Raw genomic sequence first — 15,891 nt, 5'->3', positions numbered from 1 at the left:
TTTCCTCTTCTTTCTATTTTCTTCCCCGTAGTTAATTATTTTGTCACCCATATTCCCTTCCTCGTTCTCTTCGTCTTCCTCCTCGAACCTCTTCTCTCGCTTTCCTTTTCGGGTTTTCCTTCTCTTCTTCCTCCTTCTCTTCTACCATCTCCTTCTCTTCAGTTTCTTCTCTTCCTCCTCCTCCATACTGCGTGATCACAACCAATGGTACACTGTCATCATACATCCAACATATAAATGGTGTGTAAATATGCCGCGCAAGAGGTGAAAATTTGGGGCGATAAAATGTGTCTTTTCTTTTTTCTTCACCTCCTCCTCCTTTCCCCTTCACTATTTTTTTCTCTTCTCTTCCAGTTCCTCCTTCAGTCTTTTGTCTTCTTACTCCTCCTCCTTCTCCCTTTCCCATTTCTGTCGTCGCTTTCTCTTCCTTCCTTCCTTCCTCATTTTTTTCTCTTCTCATCTTACTCCTCTTCCCCCTCCTCTTTTCGTCTTCTCTTCCTCCTCCTTCTATTTTTCTTCATCACTTACCTTACCTCTTCTCCTCCTCCTCTTCATCGTCTGTTTATCTTCCCATTTTCTCTTCAATTTCCGCCTTGTTTTCTCCTCATCCCCTTCCGCTTCTCCACTTTTTTTAAATCCTCGGTAATGAAAGTGGGAGCAAATTTTTGCGAAGAAAACTACTCAATTATTTTTTTTTGTCATGAAGCAAAAATTTGGTTAAGCTGGAGAGAGAGAGAGAGAGAGAGAGAGAGAGAGAGAGAGAGAGAGAGAGAGAGAGAGAGAGAGAGAGAGAGAGAGAGTAAAAAGGCAACGAAAAGGAGGAGAATGGGTAAAGGGTGATTAAAAAAAGGAAATGAGTCGATTTAAACGAGGGAAAAAAAAAAGATGCCCAACTGTCCCGTAGTCATGACCACCAGGACGCAGCGAGGTCGACACTACAATTCTAAAGTTAGGTACCTAGTTACAGCTGGATGGACTGAGAGTGCCCCCAGGATCGAACCACTGACCCTAAGGACATATAGCTAGCGTAGTATCCACATGGCCTCCGCACTTCATGAATGAGGTCACACAAATTAAATAGCATTCGTAGGAGGATATTAAAACAAGCGATATACAGTAGGAGAGAAGGATAAGGTGTGTGTGTGTGTGTGTGTGTGTGTGTGTGTGTGTGTGTGTGTGTGTGTGTGTATGTCAGGAGGGGGGATAGACTGCGCCACGCCACTTGAACAATGTAATACGATTATGGTGGAGGAATATTACCCGTCAGCTGGAGGTGTTCTGGCGGACTGTCGTAGTGGCTGAGTATATTCTCCGGGAGTAGGGAAGTTCGCACCTTCGTTAGCGAGAGTAGGAGGTCCTCGTCAGGAGAGTGGCGCCCCTGGGAACTCGGGTATTGGGTGTATTTTAGACACATTATGGATGCTAATGAGTTGCTTGCCTGCCTGGATGCCTGCTCAGGTGCCTGCTTGTGTGCCTGCCTGGGTGCCTGCTTGGGTGCCTGCCTGAGCGTCTGTTTGAGTGTCTGCTTGGTTGTCTGCCTGGCTGATGCCTGCTTGGGTGCCTGCTTGGCCTGCTTGGGTGTCTGCCTGGTGCCTGCTTGGGTGCCTGCTTGGGTGCCTGCCTGGTGCCTGCCTGGCCTGCTGGGTGCCTGCCTGAGCGTCTGCTTGAGTGTCTGCTTGGGTGTCTGCCTGGGTGCCTGCTTGATGCCTGCTTGGGTGCCTGCTTGCTTGGGTCCTGCTTGGTCTGCTTGCGCCTGCTTGGCCTGCCAGTGCCTGCCTGCGTCTGCCTGCGCCTGCCTGATGCCTGCTTGTCTGCTTGGTGCCTGCTGATGCCTGATGCCTGCTTGGCCTGCCGCCTGCTTGGGTGTCTGCCCGGGTGTCTGCTCGCGCCTGCCTGCTGCCTGCCTGCATGCCTGCTTGGGTGTCTGCCTGGGTGCCTGCTTGGATGCCTGCTTGGGTGTCTGCCTGGGTGCCTGCCTGGGTGCCTGCTTGGGTGCCTGCTTGCGTCCCTACCTGGGTGCCTGCTTGTTTGCCTGCGTTACTGCCTGAGTGCCTTCTTCGTTACCTGTTTGCCTTCACTGTTAGTTGTACACATTACTCATTCAGTCACTCGGTCTTCTGTGTTATTCATCCAGTGTGAGAGTACAACGTCGACCAACAAGAGGTCAACCATGTGTCATCCAGGTGCCTATCATGTGTCATCCGGGGGTCAACCACGTGTCATTCAGAGGTCAAACATGTGTCGTCCAGAGGTTAAACATGTGTCGTCCAGGGGTCAACCATGTGTCATTTAGGGATCACTCATGTGTCAACCACGTGTCATCCAGGGGTCAACAGTGTGTAATATTCTCCATGTGAGCATCTGTTCTCTCTGTAGGTGTCGGGAGAGCTCTTGGTATACTTGGGATGCGAGTATACATGAGGGTACTCCATATACACACGAACGTACAGTAGTTATGTGTACTTTATATATACATGGACGTACAGTAGTTATGTGTCCGTAATATACACACGGACGTACAGTGGTTATGTACACATTTTATACACTGGTACTTGGGTGTCCTGTGTATGAAAGGTAGAGAAGGAGAGAGTAAGATGAAAATGCAATAGAAGGAGAAGAAGAGAAACAGGTGTAATGGCAACAAGCGAAGATGGTGCTTGACCGTGTGTGGTGTGGTGAAAGGACTTTGAAGCGCAGGAGGGAAGGAAGGGGGGAAGAAGTTAAATAAGACGGCGAGGAAACAGAAAACAAAAACGAAGAAGGGGAAGGAAGAAGGAGCAGGAAGATAGGGTGGAGGACATGTAGGAGGGGAAGAGAGGGTAGGGGAAGAGAGGGTAGAGGAGGAGGAGGAGAAAAAAGAGGCTTGAAGAGGAGTAGGAAAAAGAATAATTAGAGTAGAAGGAGGAGAGACAAAATAAAAAAAAGAGGAGGAGCAAGAGGGGATAGATAATAAGGAGGAGAAAGAGAGGTTATAGTAGAAAGAAGAAAAAGAAGAAACAAATAAACTAAAATTAATCATGAGAAAAAAATAAACATACTATAAACCGTAATAAACCACAAAGAAGGAAAAACAGCAAGAATAACTAAACAACATAATAATAAACATGAAATAAACCAAAACCAGAAAACAAGATAGACAAAGAAACAAAAAAGCAAAAAAAAAAGGAATAAGAAATAAAATATAGCGAGCTTTTGTGATTTAAGTAAAAAAATATTGCAACATAACTCTACGGAGATTGGTCACCGCGTTTCACTACCAGAGACTTGTTACCCGATGCATTATATGTAATTAACTTTTATGGCAGTCGGTATTGAGATAAATTTAAGTATGAGTGTATCGGTGCATGAGTGTATCTGTGTATGAGTGTATCTGTGTATGAGTGCATCTGTGTATGAGTGCATCGGTGTATGAGTGCATCTGTGTATGAGTGTATCTGTGTATGAGTGTATCTGTTTATGAGTGCATCTGTGTATGAGTGCATCTGTGTATGAGTGCATCTGTGTATGAGTGTATCTGTGTATGAGTGCATCGGTGTATGAGTGCATCTGTGTATGAGTGTATCTGTGTATGAGTGTATCTGTGTATGAGTGTATCTGTGTATGAGAGTATCGGTGTATGAGTGCATCTGTGTATGAGTGCATCTGTGTATGAGTGTATCTGTGTATGAGTGTATCTGTGTATGAGTGTATCTGTGTATGAGTGTATCTGTGTATGAGTGTATCTGTGTATGAGTGTATCTGTGTAAGGTGTATCTGTGTATAGTGTGTCTGTGCAGAGTGTGTCTGTGTATGTCTGTGTATAGTGTGTCTGTGTACTTAGGTGTATCTGTGTATAGGTGTATCTGTGTATGAGTATGTATCTGTGTATAGTGTATCAGTTGGCAGTGCATCTGTGTATAGTGCATCTGTGTATGAGTGCATCTGTGTATGAGTGTATCTGTGTATGAGTGTATCTGTGTATGAGTGTATCTGTGTATGAGAGTATCGGTGTATGAGTGCATCTGTGTATGAGTGTGTCTGTGCATGAGTGTGTCTGTGTATGAGTGTGTCTGTGTATGAGTGTGTCTGTGTATGAGTGTATCTGTGTATGAGTGTATCGGTGTATTTTTGTGTAAATTAAATAAAATTAAATATGAAAAATAGAAAAGTAAAGTTGAGATTAAAATATATGATGAATTATTACTTTTAGTTGTTTATCACACACACACACACACACACACACACACACACACACACACACACACACACATCTCTCATCCATATCAATCCTCTCCCCCATTCCCTTCTTCTACCCACTACTCCTCCCCTCCCCCTCTCCCACTTCTCTCTCTTTCCACTCCGTTCTCTCACCTAGTACTCCTCCCTCCCTCCCTTCTCCTACCCACCAACCCTATCTCCCTCCTCTACCCCAATAACCACCTCCCCTCCACACAACACACACACCCTCTTCCCCACAACAACCATATTTCCTCCCCCTACATCTTCGCCACCACCCCCTCCCCACTTCCCTCTACCACCCCCATCACAACACATCTGCATCTCCCTCACCTCCCCTTCTACCCCCACTACACCCATCACCTCCTCCCCATCTCCCTCTCCCCCATCACCACGCCCCAACCCTCCAACACAACAAGGCCTAACTCGGTATTAGTATTTATTGGCCTCACACGGTGCTAATCCCAAGTGACACGGGGTAAGAGGGAGTGTAGGTAAGTAGGCCATTAAACCTTTACCAGCACAGGAATCAACATCAACCGAATTATTTATCAGTCACGAAACTTTCCTCGTTTACGGGTTTTACTTTGATTTACTAACGTTGGGTATTTTGATTATTATTCTTTTTATCCTGTTTCTCTGTTTCTATCGGGTGTTCACTAGTTGGGTGGTGAGCTTGGGTGAGTGTGGGTGAATGTGGATGAGTGTAGATGGATGTGGGTAAGTATGGGTGAATGTGGATTGAGTGTGAGTGGATGTGGGTTAATATGGGTGATAGATAACAAGGACATGGGAGAGACACGAGTAAAATAACCTAACCTAACCTAACCTAACCACAACCAACCTAACCTAACCTAACCTAACCTAACCTAACCTAACCTAACCTAACCTAACCACAACCAACCTAACCTACTAATCAATCATAAGCCGAATTTTCATTTTAGGTTTCATAACGTGTCCAGACTCTTCTAAGACTCCCTCAACAACTTCATCTTGGAAAAGTTTGTTGTCAATATATTAATAAGCTGGCGGAGTCCTTCCCTCAATCTGCCCAACAGGTATCGCCTCCAGGGACTTAAAGGAAGAACAAGGTAGGAGAACGACTGAAGCCCTCCAAAGCACCCTTATTACTGCCTCTCCCTGGACTGCCTCTCCCTGGACTGCCTCTCCCCGAAGTCTTGCTCCCTGTGATACTGAGGAAATATAACAAGAACACAAGACAACATACAAATCGTCTTGAGAAATATGTATAAGTATAATCTTCAAATTTCTCACTTAACCTAACCTAACCTAACCTAACCTAACCTAACCTAACCTAACCTAACCTAACTTTAACTTCAAAATCAAGTGAAGATGTAAAAAATAAATATAGAAATAATTGTGGAAAAAAAAATGAAAGTGAGTGTGGGTGAGTGTGGGTGAGTGTGGGTGAGTGTGGGTGAGTGTGGATGAGTGTGGATGAATGTGGGTGGTTGTGGGTAAGTTTGGGGGTTATTGTCTGGTGACTGTGGGTAGGTATGGGTAAACGTGGGTTAATGTAGGCGAGTTTGAACATTTAATCTTACGCGAGACTCAATACTAAAGGAAGATAGTCTGGTATTTCGGGCTATATCAGATGAAGGTATTGATCCAGGTTTGTGAGCACTTTGAGTATTAGGGAAGGAAGGAAGGAAGGAAGGAAGGAAGGAAGGAAGGAAGGAAGGAAGGAAGGAAGGATGTTGGGGAAGGAGGTTATTAGGGTAAGTGGTTATAACCATTATAGGGTGGCTGGGGAGGGGAGGAGGGGAGGGGGTGGTTAGATGTGAAGGGAGGGGGTTGTAGGGTGGTTAAGAGGGGAAAAGTGTGATGGGTGGTTAGATGAAGTGAGGGGTTAGGTGTTGGGAGGGAATTACAGGAGGGGGACGTAAAGGGAGAGTGGGGGGGAGGAAAGGGTAGGTGTACTGTGTGTTAATTATTACTATAGATGTATTCCTCTTCACCTGCCTCATATATTATTGTTGTATATATACAATTACGTTAGTTATTTCACATTTATGTAACACCACCTTGTAAATTATTGTAACTTTACTTCATACTGTTATTTACTGGTACTTTTGAGCATTTTTTCTGGTTTTGAAGTTATTTGATTATTTCTTTATAAGTAGTTCGTGGAAGACGGTCGTACAACAGGTCAAATGTACTGTTATAAAATTTTAGGTAAAGTATTGTATATATATATTATTTTCCTCTGATTTTATATACGTATTTTATTACTGTGCTGTGTGTGTGTGTGTGTGTGTGTGTGTGTGTGTGTGTGTGTGTGTGTGTGTGTGTATTCAATAAACATGTATGTGTATATATGTACGTAACCTATATTAGATAACACCCTTAGACTATATCAAATTATAACATGTAATATACTTTATTATCATTTACTTCAATAACTTCATCCTTCATCTACTTCTCGAGTACCTTCAACACCAGCCTCGTTCTCTGTTTATCGTAACACAACAAAAAACGAGTTAGTTTATACGAGCAAGATTTTCTTTACGTCTCTGAATGTAGAGCAAATTACATTGTCTCAGATGACACAGTTATGATGAGGTCTTATAAGAGCGTCATCACGAAGCCGGGAATACGAGAGAGAGAGAGAGAGGAGAGTCATCGACCTGACAAAGGAGTATATAAGAGTAAATAGGATTAAATAGGAGTATGTTAGAGAATCAGAACAGGAAACCAATTGGACGATAGGAGGAATGAGTTAGGGAGGAGGAAGGAAGGAAGGAAGGAAGGAAGGAAGGAAGGAAGGAAGGAAGGAAGGAAGGGTGGGGGAGAGGTCAGTAGGGTAGGGAGGTTATAAAGTGGTAGGGGAGAGGAAGTTATAGGGTGGTTGGAGAAGAGAGTACACGGAGAGGCAGGAAGTAATGTAGGAAGGAGGCAGGAAGGGAGTAGGGGAGGCAGGGGGGAAGGGAAGGGAGGCAGGAGTGGGGAGGAGAGGGCAAGGGGGAGGGCAGGTGGTGGTTAAGGAAGGGGGAGCAAGGAGCAGGGAAGGAGGCAAGGAGGTAGGCAGGAAGGAAGGAAGGAGGCAGGGAAGGGGAGGCAGTGGGAGGAAAGGAGGCAGGGGGAGGGAAGCAGGGTAGGAAGGTGAAGTAGGAAGGGGAGGAGAGGGAAGGATGGTGGGGTAAGGGGAAGCAAGGGAAGGTAGGGGTAGAGGAAGTGAGGGACGGTAGAGTAGGTAAGGTAGGGGTGGAGGGAGGTAAAGAAGTAGGGGTAGGGTGAAGAGGTGGAAGGTAGGGGAGGAAAGGTAGGGGGGGGTAGGGGTTATGGAGAAGGGGAACGAATCTCCTTGTCAGATTTATGGTGATATATGGTTCATTAGCTACGTGTGTGTGGGGGGTATGTATATGCAAATCTGTAGGTATAAAATACAGTATATGTGTAGCGACCGTATATATGTCTGTTGTATATATATATATATATATATATATATATATATATATATATATATATATATATATATATATATATATATATATATATATATATATATATATATATATATATATATATATATATATATGTGCGTCAATGTTTGTAAGTGTATATGCACGTGCATGTGTGTTTTGTGTATATATATTTGTGTTTACGTATGAATATGGCAGTATAGGAGTGAGTGTGAGTGTGATGTGTGTGTGTGTGTGTGTGTGTGTGTGTGTGTGTGTGTGTGTGTGTGTGTGTGTGTGTGTGTGTGTGTGTGTGTGTGTGTGTGTGTGTGTGTGTGTGTGTGTGTGTGTGTGTGTGTGTGTGTGTGTGTGTGTGTGTGTGTGTGTGTGTGTGTGTGTGTGTCCCTCACTAGTAATAAATGGAAGATGGAAATAACATGACTGGGTTCCGTTATGGTGAGCAGTTAGTATTCGCCAACACCTGATAAGCAGTGATCCGTCTGACCAAGTGTGTAGTGGATGGGTCAGAACCAGGTGTTGTATAAGTCACTGGCATCATGTAGTTCTCCTGAACATGTGAACATGGTAGGTGGGAAATGATGATGAAGAGGAGGAGGAGTGGAGGGGAGGAGGGGGGGAGGAGGGGGGGAGGAGGAGAAGAAGAAGGAGGAGGAGGAGGAGGAGGAGGAGGAGGAGGAGGAGGAGGAGGAGGAGGAGGATGGTAGTATTTGCTCTTCCATCTAAATTTATCTTTAGCATAAGATTCTGAGTTTCTGTCATTACTAGTTAATTTCCTCTGAGTTAATTGTATCTTTAAGTTTAGAGAGAGAGAGAGAGAGAGAGAGAGAGAGAGAGAGAGAGAGAGAGAGAGAGAGAGAGAGAGAGAGAGAGAGAGAGAGAGAGAGAGAGAGAGAGAGAGAGAGAGAGAGAGAGAGAGATCTTCAGACTCATTTTCTGATGTATATAGAAATTAACATACACCATTACACACACATAGTTAAACATATACACACTCCCACATTCACAGATAAATAATATAATGGTTGCCCCCTCGTGTGTGGGGCTGGCACAAGGGCCACCTAGGCGTGAATTTGTTTAAGGTGTAGAAGCTGTCACCATCACAACAACCACGCCCTAAGTTAACGAGTTGCATGACCCAGTGTCAAGGAATAGTCTGAGAAGACCGGACAACTCGCCAACTGCACTGGCTAACCATCACCCCGGAACACGATCCACAAATCGATTAACATCCAGGTCACCAGTTACTGCTGGGTAGACAGAGGCAAATGGCGTAAAGAAACTTACCCATAGTTTCACCCTGCCCGGGGAGCGAACTCGGGACCATTATACCACATTCAAAGATACACACACCAACCATCTCATCTCACCCCCCTCCCACCCCACACACACACCCACTCTGCAACCCACCCACCCGCCCACCCACATACACACAGTAAACCTCCCGTGTTTGTCTCTACCCTATTCCTATTACATCACTCATTCAACACTATATTGACACACACACACACACACACACACACACACACACACACACACACACACACACACACACACACACACACACACACACACACACACACACACACACACACACACACACACACACACACACACACACACACACACACACACACACACACACACACACATCACCTTTATTACCATTACTACTCTTTCAAAGCAACAATATTTCCCCAACGCCTTTTTCCACACCCCTTCTGTGTATCTAATTAATTCTTAAACCTTTATCACAGGTGTTGAGTTAGACAGGAAGGACAGATTTTATAGGCAGGTGACAATAATTGATGTTATGTTGGGGAATTTTTTTTGTTTTGTTCGTATATTTATGTTTACATGTTTTGCCTTAAGACTCTTCACTAAATGCTTAACCCAAATTGCACAGTCTATATTAGGTCAGCCATAACTGTATAGTAGTGTAGCCATGAAACATACAGTAAATAGTGCAGTGTTTCAGCCATGAGTTTCCTTCGTTACTCCGACAATCACAGAGGGCGTGGGTGTATGACTCATTATCACCCTCGCTACAGAAGGCGTCACAGTAGGAGGTTCAGTAACTGGGTGCTGTTACCTCACACTTGGGTCTTTGAGGTCCCAGCCAGCAATCACTGCCCTGTGTACCTGAGAGAATTGTTATATATAATATTTGTCGTGCTTGTGTGTGTGTGTGTGTGTGTGTGTGTGTGTGTGTGAGTGTGTGTGTGTGTGAAAGCAACCAGTAGAGTCAACACAACAGTCCACAGCTTCGCACCTACAGATTCTTGACAACAAAACAACTATCAAGGTCATTCAAGCACGTTTTTCACCATACATCACAGCAGCGTCCAGTGTAAAACAATCGACCAACATCATCATCACAACACCCACCATCATCACCATAAATTCACGGCCCGTCACCACACACACACCGATGCTTAATGACCTATATATCATCACAAATTCACCCAAGGCTTCCCTCACCATCACTCCCTCTTCTCTTACCCACTAGAACCTCACCGCCACTCACTTCCTCACCCCTCATTCTCTTTCCCACTCCTTACCTCACCTCCTACCCTCTTCTAAACCTCTCCCTTCTCCCCTACCAACCCCACTTTCCCTCTCTCTCCACCTTTTCTACCCAATTATACAGTCTGTCTGTCTGTTTATCTACACTCGCTAATTCCCGTCAGCGCTCATGACAGGAACACAGTTTAAATAACACACACCGAGAGACTGACATGGTGGAGCTAAGTTGTAATGCCGGACAGTGTGGCCTTTTTTATGTCTGTCTATCTGTATGTCTGTCCGTGTCTATCTGTATGTATGTATGTCTCTGTATTTGTCCGTCTGTCTGTGTCTATCTGTCTGTACGTATTTCTCTGTCTGTCTGTCTGCGTTTGTCTGTATGTATATCTTTGTTTATTTATCTGTATGTCTTTGTCCATCTCTCTCTCTCTCTCTCTCTCTACAACCATGTTTTCTTTTTGTTTGTCAGTCTGTTTCTGTCTATATATCTATCTGTCTGTCTAAATGTACTTCTCTCTATCTGTCCTTTTGTGCATGTCTATTAATCTCTCTCTCTCTCTCTTCTTTTTTGTCGTTTTACTACATGTGTCACTATTATCTGTCTGTATGTCTCAGTATGTCCGTCCGTCTGTCTGTCTCAGTATGTCCGTCTATCTGTCAATCTCCATCTGTTAAAACACACACATAACCACTACACCAGTATACAGTACAAACATGGACCACATAACCGGAATAACATAATATAAACTTGCAATTAAAAGAGAACAGCGTTTGTGTGTATCGGTTTAGTGGTAATGCATTTTTAATTACATGTAATCCAATGTTTAATTAAGCGTCGTTAGTAATTATCTGTTCCTCCCGTATTAAGATGTGGTTAATGGATACATAATTAGGCTCAGGTAGGCCGAGTTAATGTATATTCCCTTTAAGTGTTTTTTTATGCATTGATTTTGTGAATTAAGACATGTATGTGTATGTATGTATGTATGTGTGTGTATGTATAGATATGTGTGTATGTATATGTATGTGTAAAAGTGTATGTATGTGTGTGTATATGTATGTATGTATGTATGTATGTATGTATGTATAAAGTATGTATGCTCAAAAAAACATAGATTTTATTATATATGATTACATGAACATTCACACGCACATATCTTCCTCCCTCTCTCCCTATAAAATACACACACACACACACACACACACACACACACACACACACACACACACACACACACACACACACACACACACAATAAACAGGAGGCATAAATAAACATAACTTACCTCACCTTTTGTGCTTAGGTCACGATTTACAAAGGTTTCCCATAACAAATATTCCCTCGTAAGTGAAAACGCGATGATTAAAAAATAAATAAATAAAATAAAATAAAAATCATGTTTTATTCAGAATTGATATTGATTTTGTATCTTTAATTTGACTCATATTAAAGAGAGAAAGAATTTTGAGTATGTGATCAGGTCTACGGCTCTGAGACTTAAGGTATATTAATTTATAGTTTATAGTTGTGGAGAGCATAGGAAGGTCTTATAAGCTAATAGTCTGTCTTTCAGTCTCACTCTATAGTTGAGAGAGAGAGAGAGAGAGAGAGAGAGAGAGAGAGAGAGAGAGAGAGAGAGAGAGAGAGAGAGAGAGAGAGAGAGAGAGAGAGAGAGTAGAGAGAGAGAGAGAGGCGATAAGTACAAGCTGGTAAATGTATCGAGCGGTGAGATATACAAGGGTAAATTTTATACAGAAATGGGCAGGGGGAGGGACTGGAAGGCTGAGCAAGGATTGGGAGGTACAACAAGGGATTGGAATGTAAGGATTAGGGTACATAACAAGACTCCTGGATAACGAAAGATTGGGAGTATAACGATAGATTAGTGATATAATGAGACTGGCAAGATAACGACATTGGTGATATAACAAGATTGGTAGGTTAACGAAAGATTAGGATATAGCGATTGATTAGTGTAAAAACGAAATAAGGTTGATATAACGAGTTGATTGGCAAGATAAAGAGAGATTGGGAGTATAATACGTTTGGCCTTATAACGAGAAATTGGAGTATGACGGGAGATTGGGGGCAGTGGAAGATATAAGTGCAGATTGGAAGGTGATTAGGGATGAGCATCAGAGGATTAGAGTCAACACACTTAGCTGTATGTCACGGCGGTAGAGAGAGAGAGAGAGAGAGAGAGAGAGAGAGAGAGAGAGAGAGAGAGAGAGAGAGAGAGAGAGAGAGAGAGAGAGAGAGAGAGAGAGAGAGAGAGAGAGAGAGATTAAATACAAAAAAGAAAAATTTACAGATATATAAAGAATAAGTAAGACATAGACAGACAGCCCAGCCATCCAATTAGCCATAAACACGAGACATAACACAAGACAACCCCTAACTTGCCTAAGGTACAAAACTACGTCTGTCTTTAACAATATCATACGGTTAATTAAGGCTCCACAATGTTAAGTCAAGCATCTCAAGGTAATAACATGACGCAGTGGTCCGATGAATTCCAAAATGAACACTGTGACTCCTGTTGTCTCGGTAGGGTTGTCAAAATCCCTCGTTCGTTGTGTCATATTGTCTAGTTCAATTTTTTGGTGTACCTGTGTCAACCTGGAACGAATAAACTAATGAAGAACAGGTGTCTAGATTAAGGTTATGTTGAATCCCTTGAGTACGGGGATTTAACCTCTTGAGTACGAGGATTTAAGCTCTTGGGTATGAGGATTTAATCTCTTGAATACGAGGATTTAAGCTCTTGGGTATGAGGATTTAACCTCTTGAGTACGAGAATTTAAGCTCTTGAGTACGAGAATTTAAGCTCTTGGGTATGAGGATTTAATCTCTTGAGTACGAGGATTTAAGCTCTTGAGTATGAGGATTTAATCTCTTGAGTACGAGAATTTAAGCTCTTGGGTATGAGGATTTAATCTCTTGAGTGCAAGGATTTAACTTCTTGAGTATGAAGATTTAAGCGCTTGGGTTCGAGGATTTAAGCTCTTGAGAAGGAAGTTTTAAGCTCTTGAGTGCGAGGATTTAAACTCTTGAGTACGATGCTTTAAGCTCTTGAGTACGAGGATTTAAGCTCTTGAGTGCGAGGATTTAATCTGAGTACGATGATTTCAGCAATGAGTACGATGGTTGAACCCTTTACGCGCGATGATTTCAACCCTTAATTTCAATAGGTTAATCCCTTGAGTACGAGTTTAATGCCTTGGGTAAGACGCCTTAACCCCTTAAGTACGATGGGTTAAGTCCTTGAATACGATGACTTAACCCCCAGAGTTCAGATATCCAGTTTTAGCCGCCGAATTAACCACCCTGAGTACAATAATTTGACCCGAGTACAGTAATTTGACCCCTGAGTACAGTAAATAACTCCCAAGTACAGTAAATTGACCCTTGAGTACAGTAAATTCACCCCTGAGTACAGTAAATAGACCTCCTGAATACAGTAAATTCACCTCCTGAGTAGGATACCATAAGACCTTCCCAACTAACATAAACAAGTTGAAATATGACAAAGATGAAGAGTAATGTTTACTCGGTTTACAGAGAGAGAGAGAGAGAGAGAGAGAGAGAGAGAGAGAGAGAGAGAGAGAGAGAGAGAGAGAGAGAGAGAGAGAGAGAGAGAGAGAGAGAGAGAGAGAGAGAGAGAGACGCTACATCACAAACCAGAATATTTTACCTCTGAATAAGCTGTCTTTAATGAGGCGACGAGAAAGGAGTGCACACACACACACACACACACACACACACACACACACACACTGTATGGCGCGTGACGAGGAAGGGAGGGGAAAAAATACCATTTGTTATACAGGATTGAACACTCGGTGAGGATGAGGTTTCTAACACCCCATCTTAAGGTTTCTAGCGACTGGAAAGAAACCTTGGAACACCTCAGATTCAAGATTGATTCAATAAGACGACATTTTGTCCGGATCTTAATTAATCTTGAAGACGTATAGGAAATATTTACACATTATTATCATTGTATTCCTTAACTTCAGATTTCCAAACAGGTGCAAACACAGGTATTTAGAGTCAGGTAGAGGTGCAAACACGGGTATTTAGAGTCAGGTAGAGGTGCAAACACGGGTATTTAGAGTCAGGTAGAGGTGCAAACACGGGTATTTAGAGTCAGGTAGAGGTGCAAACACGGGGTATTTAGAGTCAGGTAGAGGTGCAACACGGGGATTAGAGTCAGGTAGAGGTGCAAACACGGGTATTTAGAGAGTATTTAGAGTCAGGTAGAGGTGCAAACACAGGTATTTAGAGTCAGGTAGAGGTGCAAACACGGGTATTTAGGAGTCTGCAGAGTATTTTAAGTCAGGTAGAGGTGCAAACACAGGTAGTATTAGAGGCAAACACGGGTATTTAGAGTCAGGTAGAGGTGCAAACACAGGTATTTAGAGTCAGGTAGAGGTGCAAACACGGGTATTTAGAGTCAGGTAGAGGTGCAAACACGGGTATTTAGAGTCAGGTAGAGGTGCAAACACAGGTATTTAGAGTCAGGTACAGGTGCAAACACGGGTATTTAGAGTCTGGTAGAGGTGCAAACACTGGGACACAAACACAGGGACAAATACAATAATAAAGTAAAAAAACCAAACAATATGCAGTCATCAGCTGGAATCAAATTACATCATCTCATCATATCATCTCATCCACAAAGAAAGTTTTAATCATGGAACTCGAAGGAGGAAGAACGACATGATCTGACAGAGATTCCAACAACAAATTCTCATTACTGCCAATGAGCCGTTTAAGTATAGCTTCACTGCCTCATCTCCTGGACCCAACTTGCTAAAGATACTTAACTTGTTTCCCTTTGAGTAACTGAGAGAAGAGAGAATAGCGTCTAATTACGGTATAATTTCCGTGTCACATTATCATCAACTTTGAAAATTACAAACAAATATATTTTTATTTTATTTTTTTATGTCTACGATATTTTTTGATAATTTAGGGGTTTGTATGGTAAAATTTTTTGGTATTATGATTGAATTGGGGACATGTTTAGGTGTCTAGGAGGTATAGGTAATTTATCTCATTTGGAATTAGGGAAAAAACAACCCGGAAGTATCTGTAATCATCATACGAGGAAGTGAGGCAAGGTTAATTAGGGCTTGATTAACCGAGCCACAGTCCCCCCCCCCCTCTCTCTCTCTCTCCACCAATTGAAAACTTTCAAGAATTAATGAGGTCAGTCAGACTGGTGGATCCTGAATGTTGGTCCAAGTTTGCCGGCTGGAGTTGGCGATTGACACAAGTTTGACAGCAGTCCGTCGCGTGAAACAGAGAAGTTGATAGGTTTTAAGCCCTTGCCCAGAAAGAAAAGTTGACTGATTTTAAAACACCTACTCGTATTTTCGTATTTTCAGAACCTGTTTGAGAGAGAGAGAGAGAGAGAGAGAGAGAGGAGAGAGAGAGAGAGAGGAGAGAGAGAGAGAGAGAGAGAGAGAGAGAGAGAGAGAGAGAGAGAGAGAGAGAGAGAGAGAGAGAGAGAGAGAGAGAGGAGAGAGAGAGAGAGAGAGAGAGAGAGAGAGAGAGAGAGAGAGAGAGAGAGAGAGAGAGAGAGAGAGAGAGAGAGAGAGAGAGAGAGAGAGGAGAGAGAGAGAGAGAGAGAGAGAGAGAGAGAGAGAGAGAGAGAGAGAGAGAGAGAGAGAGAGGAGAGAGAGAGAGAGAGAGAGAGAGAG

General features: G+C 43.0%; 1 protein-coding gene across 1 annotated transcript in view; it reads right to left on the bottom strand.

Moving 5' to 3' along the window:
- Nucleotides 1-1,240: 1,240 nt before the first annotated feature.
- The window catches only part of LOC121862960 (nuclear transcription factor Y subunit beta-like), a 67,700-nt gene continuing 53,049 nt past the window's right edge, over nucleotides 1,241-15,891 (bottom strand). Inside the window, exon 2 of the mRNA XM_042361415.1 lies at nucleotides 1,241-2,008. Within this exon, the coding sequence (XP_042217349.1) occupies nucleotides 1,241-2,008 (768 nt within the window). The remainder of the gene's footprint in view (nucleotides 2,009-15,891) is intronic.

Source organism: Homarus americanus, unplaced genomic scaffold (assembly GCF_018991925.1).
Source record: "Homarus americanus isolate GMGI-L3 unplaced genomic scaffold, GMGI_Hamer_2.0 scaffold24922, whole genome shotgun sequence".
In the NCBI taxonomy this organism is placed as follows: Eukaryota; Metazoa; Arthropoda; class Malacostraca; order Decapoda; family Nephropidae; genus Homarus; species Homarus americanus.
This window is presented reverse-complemented; position numbering and strand designations above follow the sequence as displayed.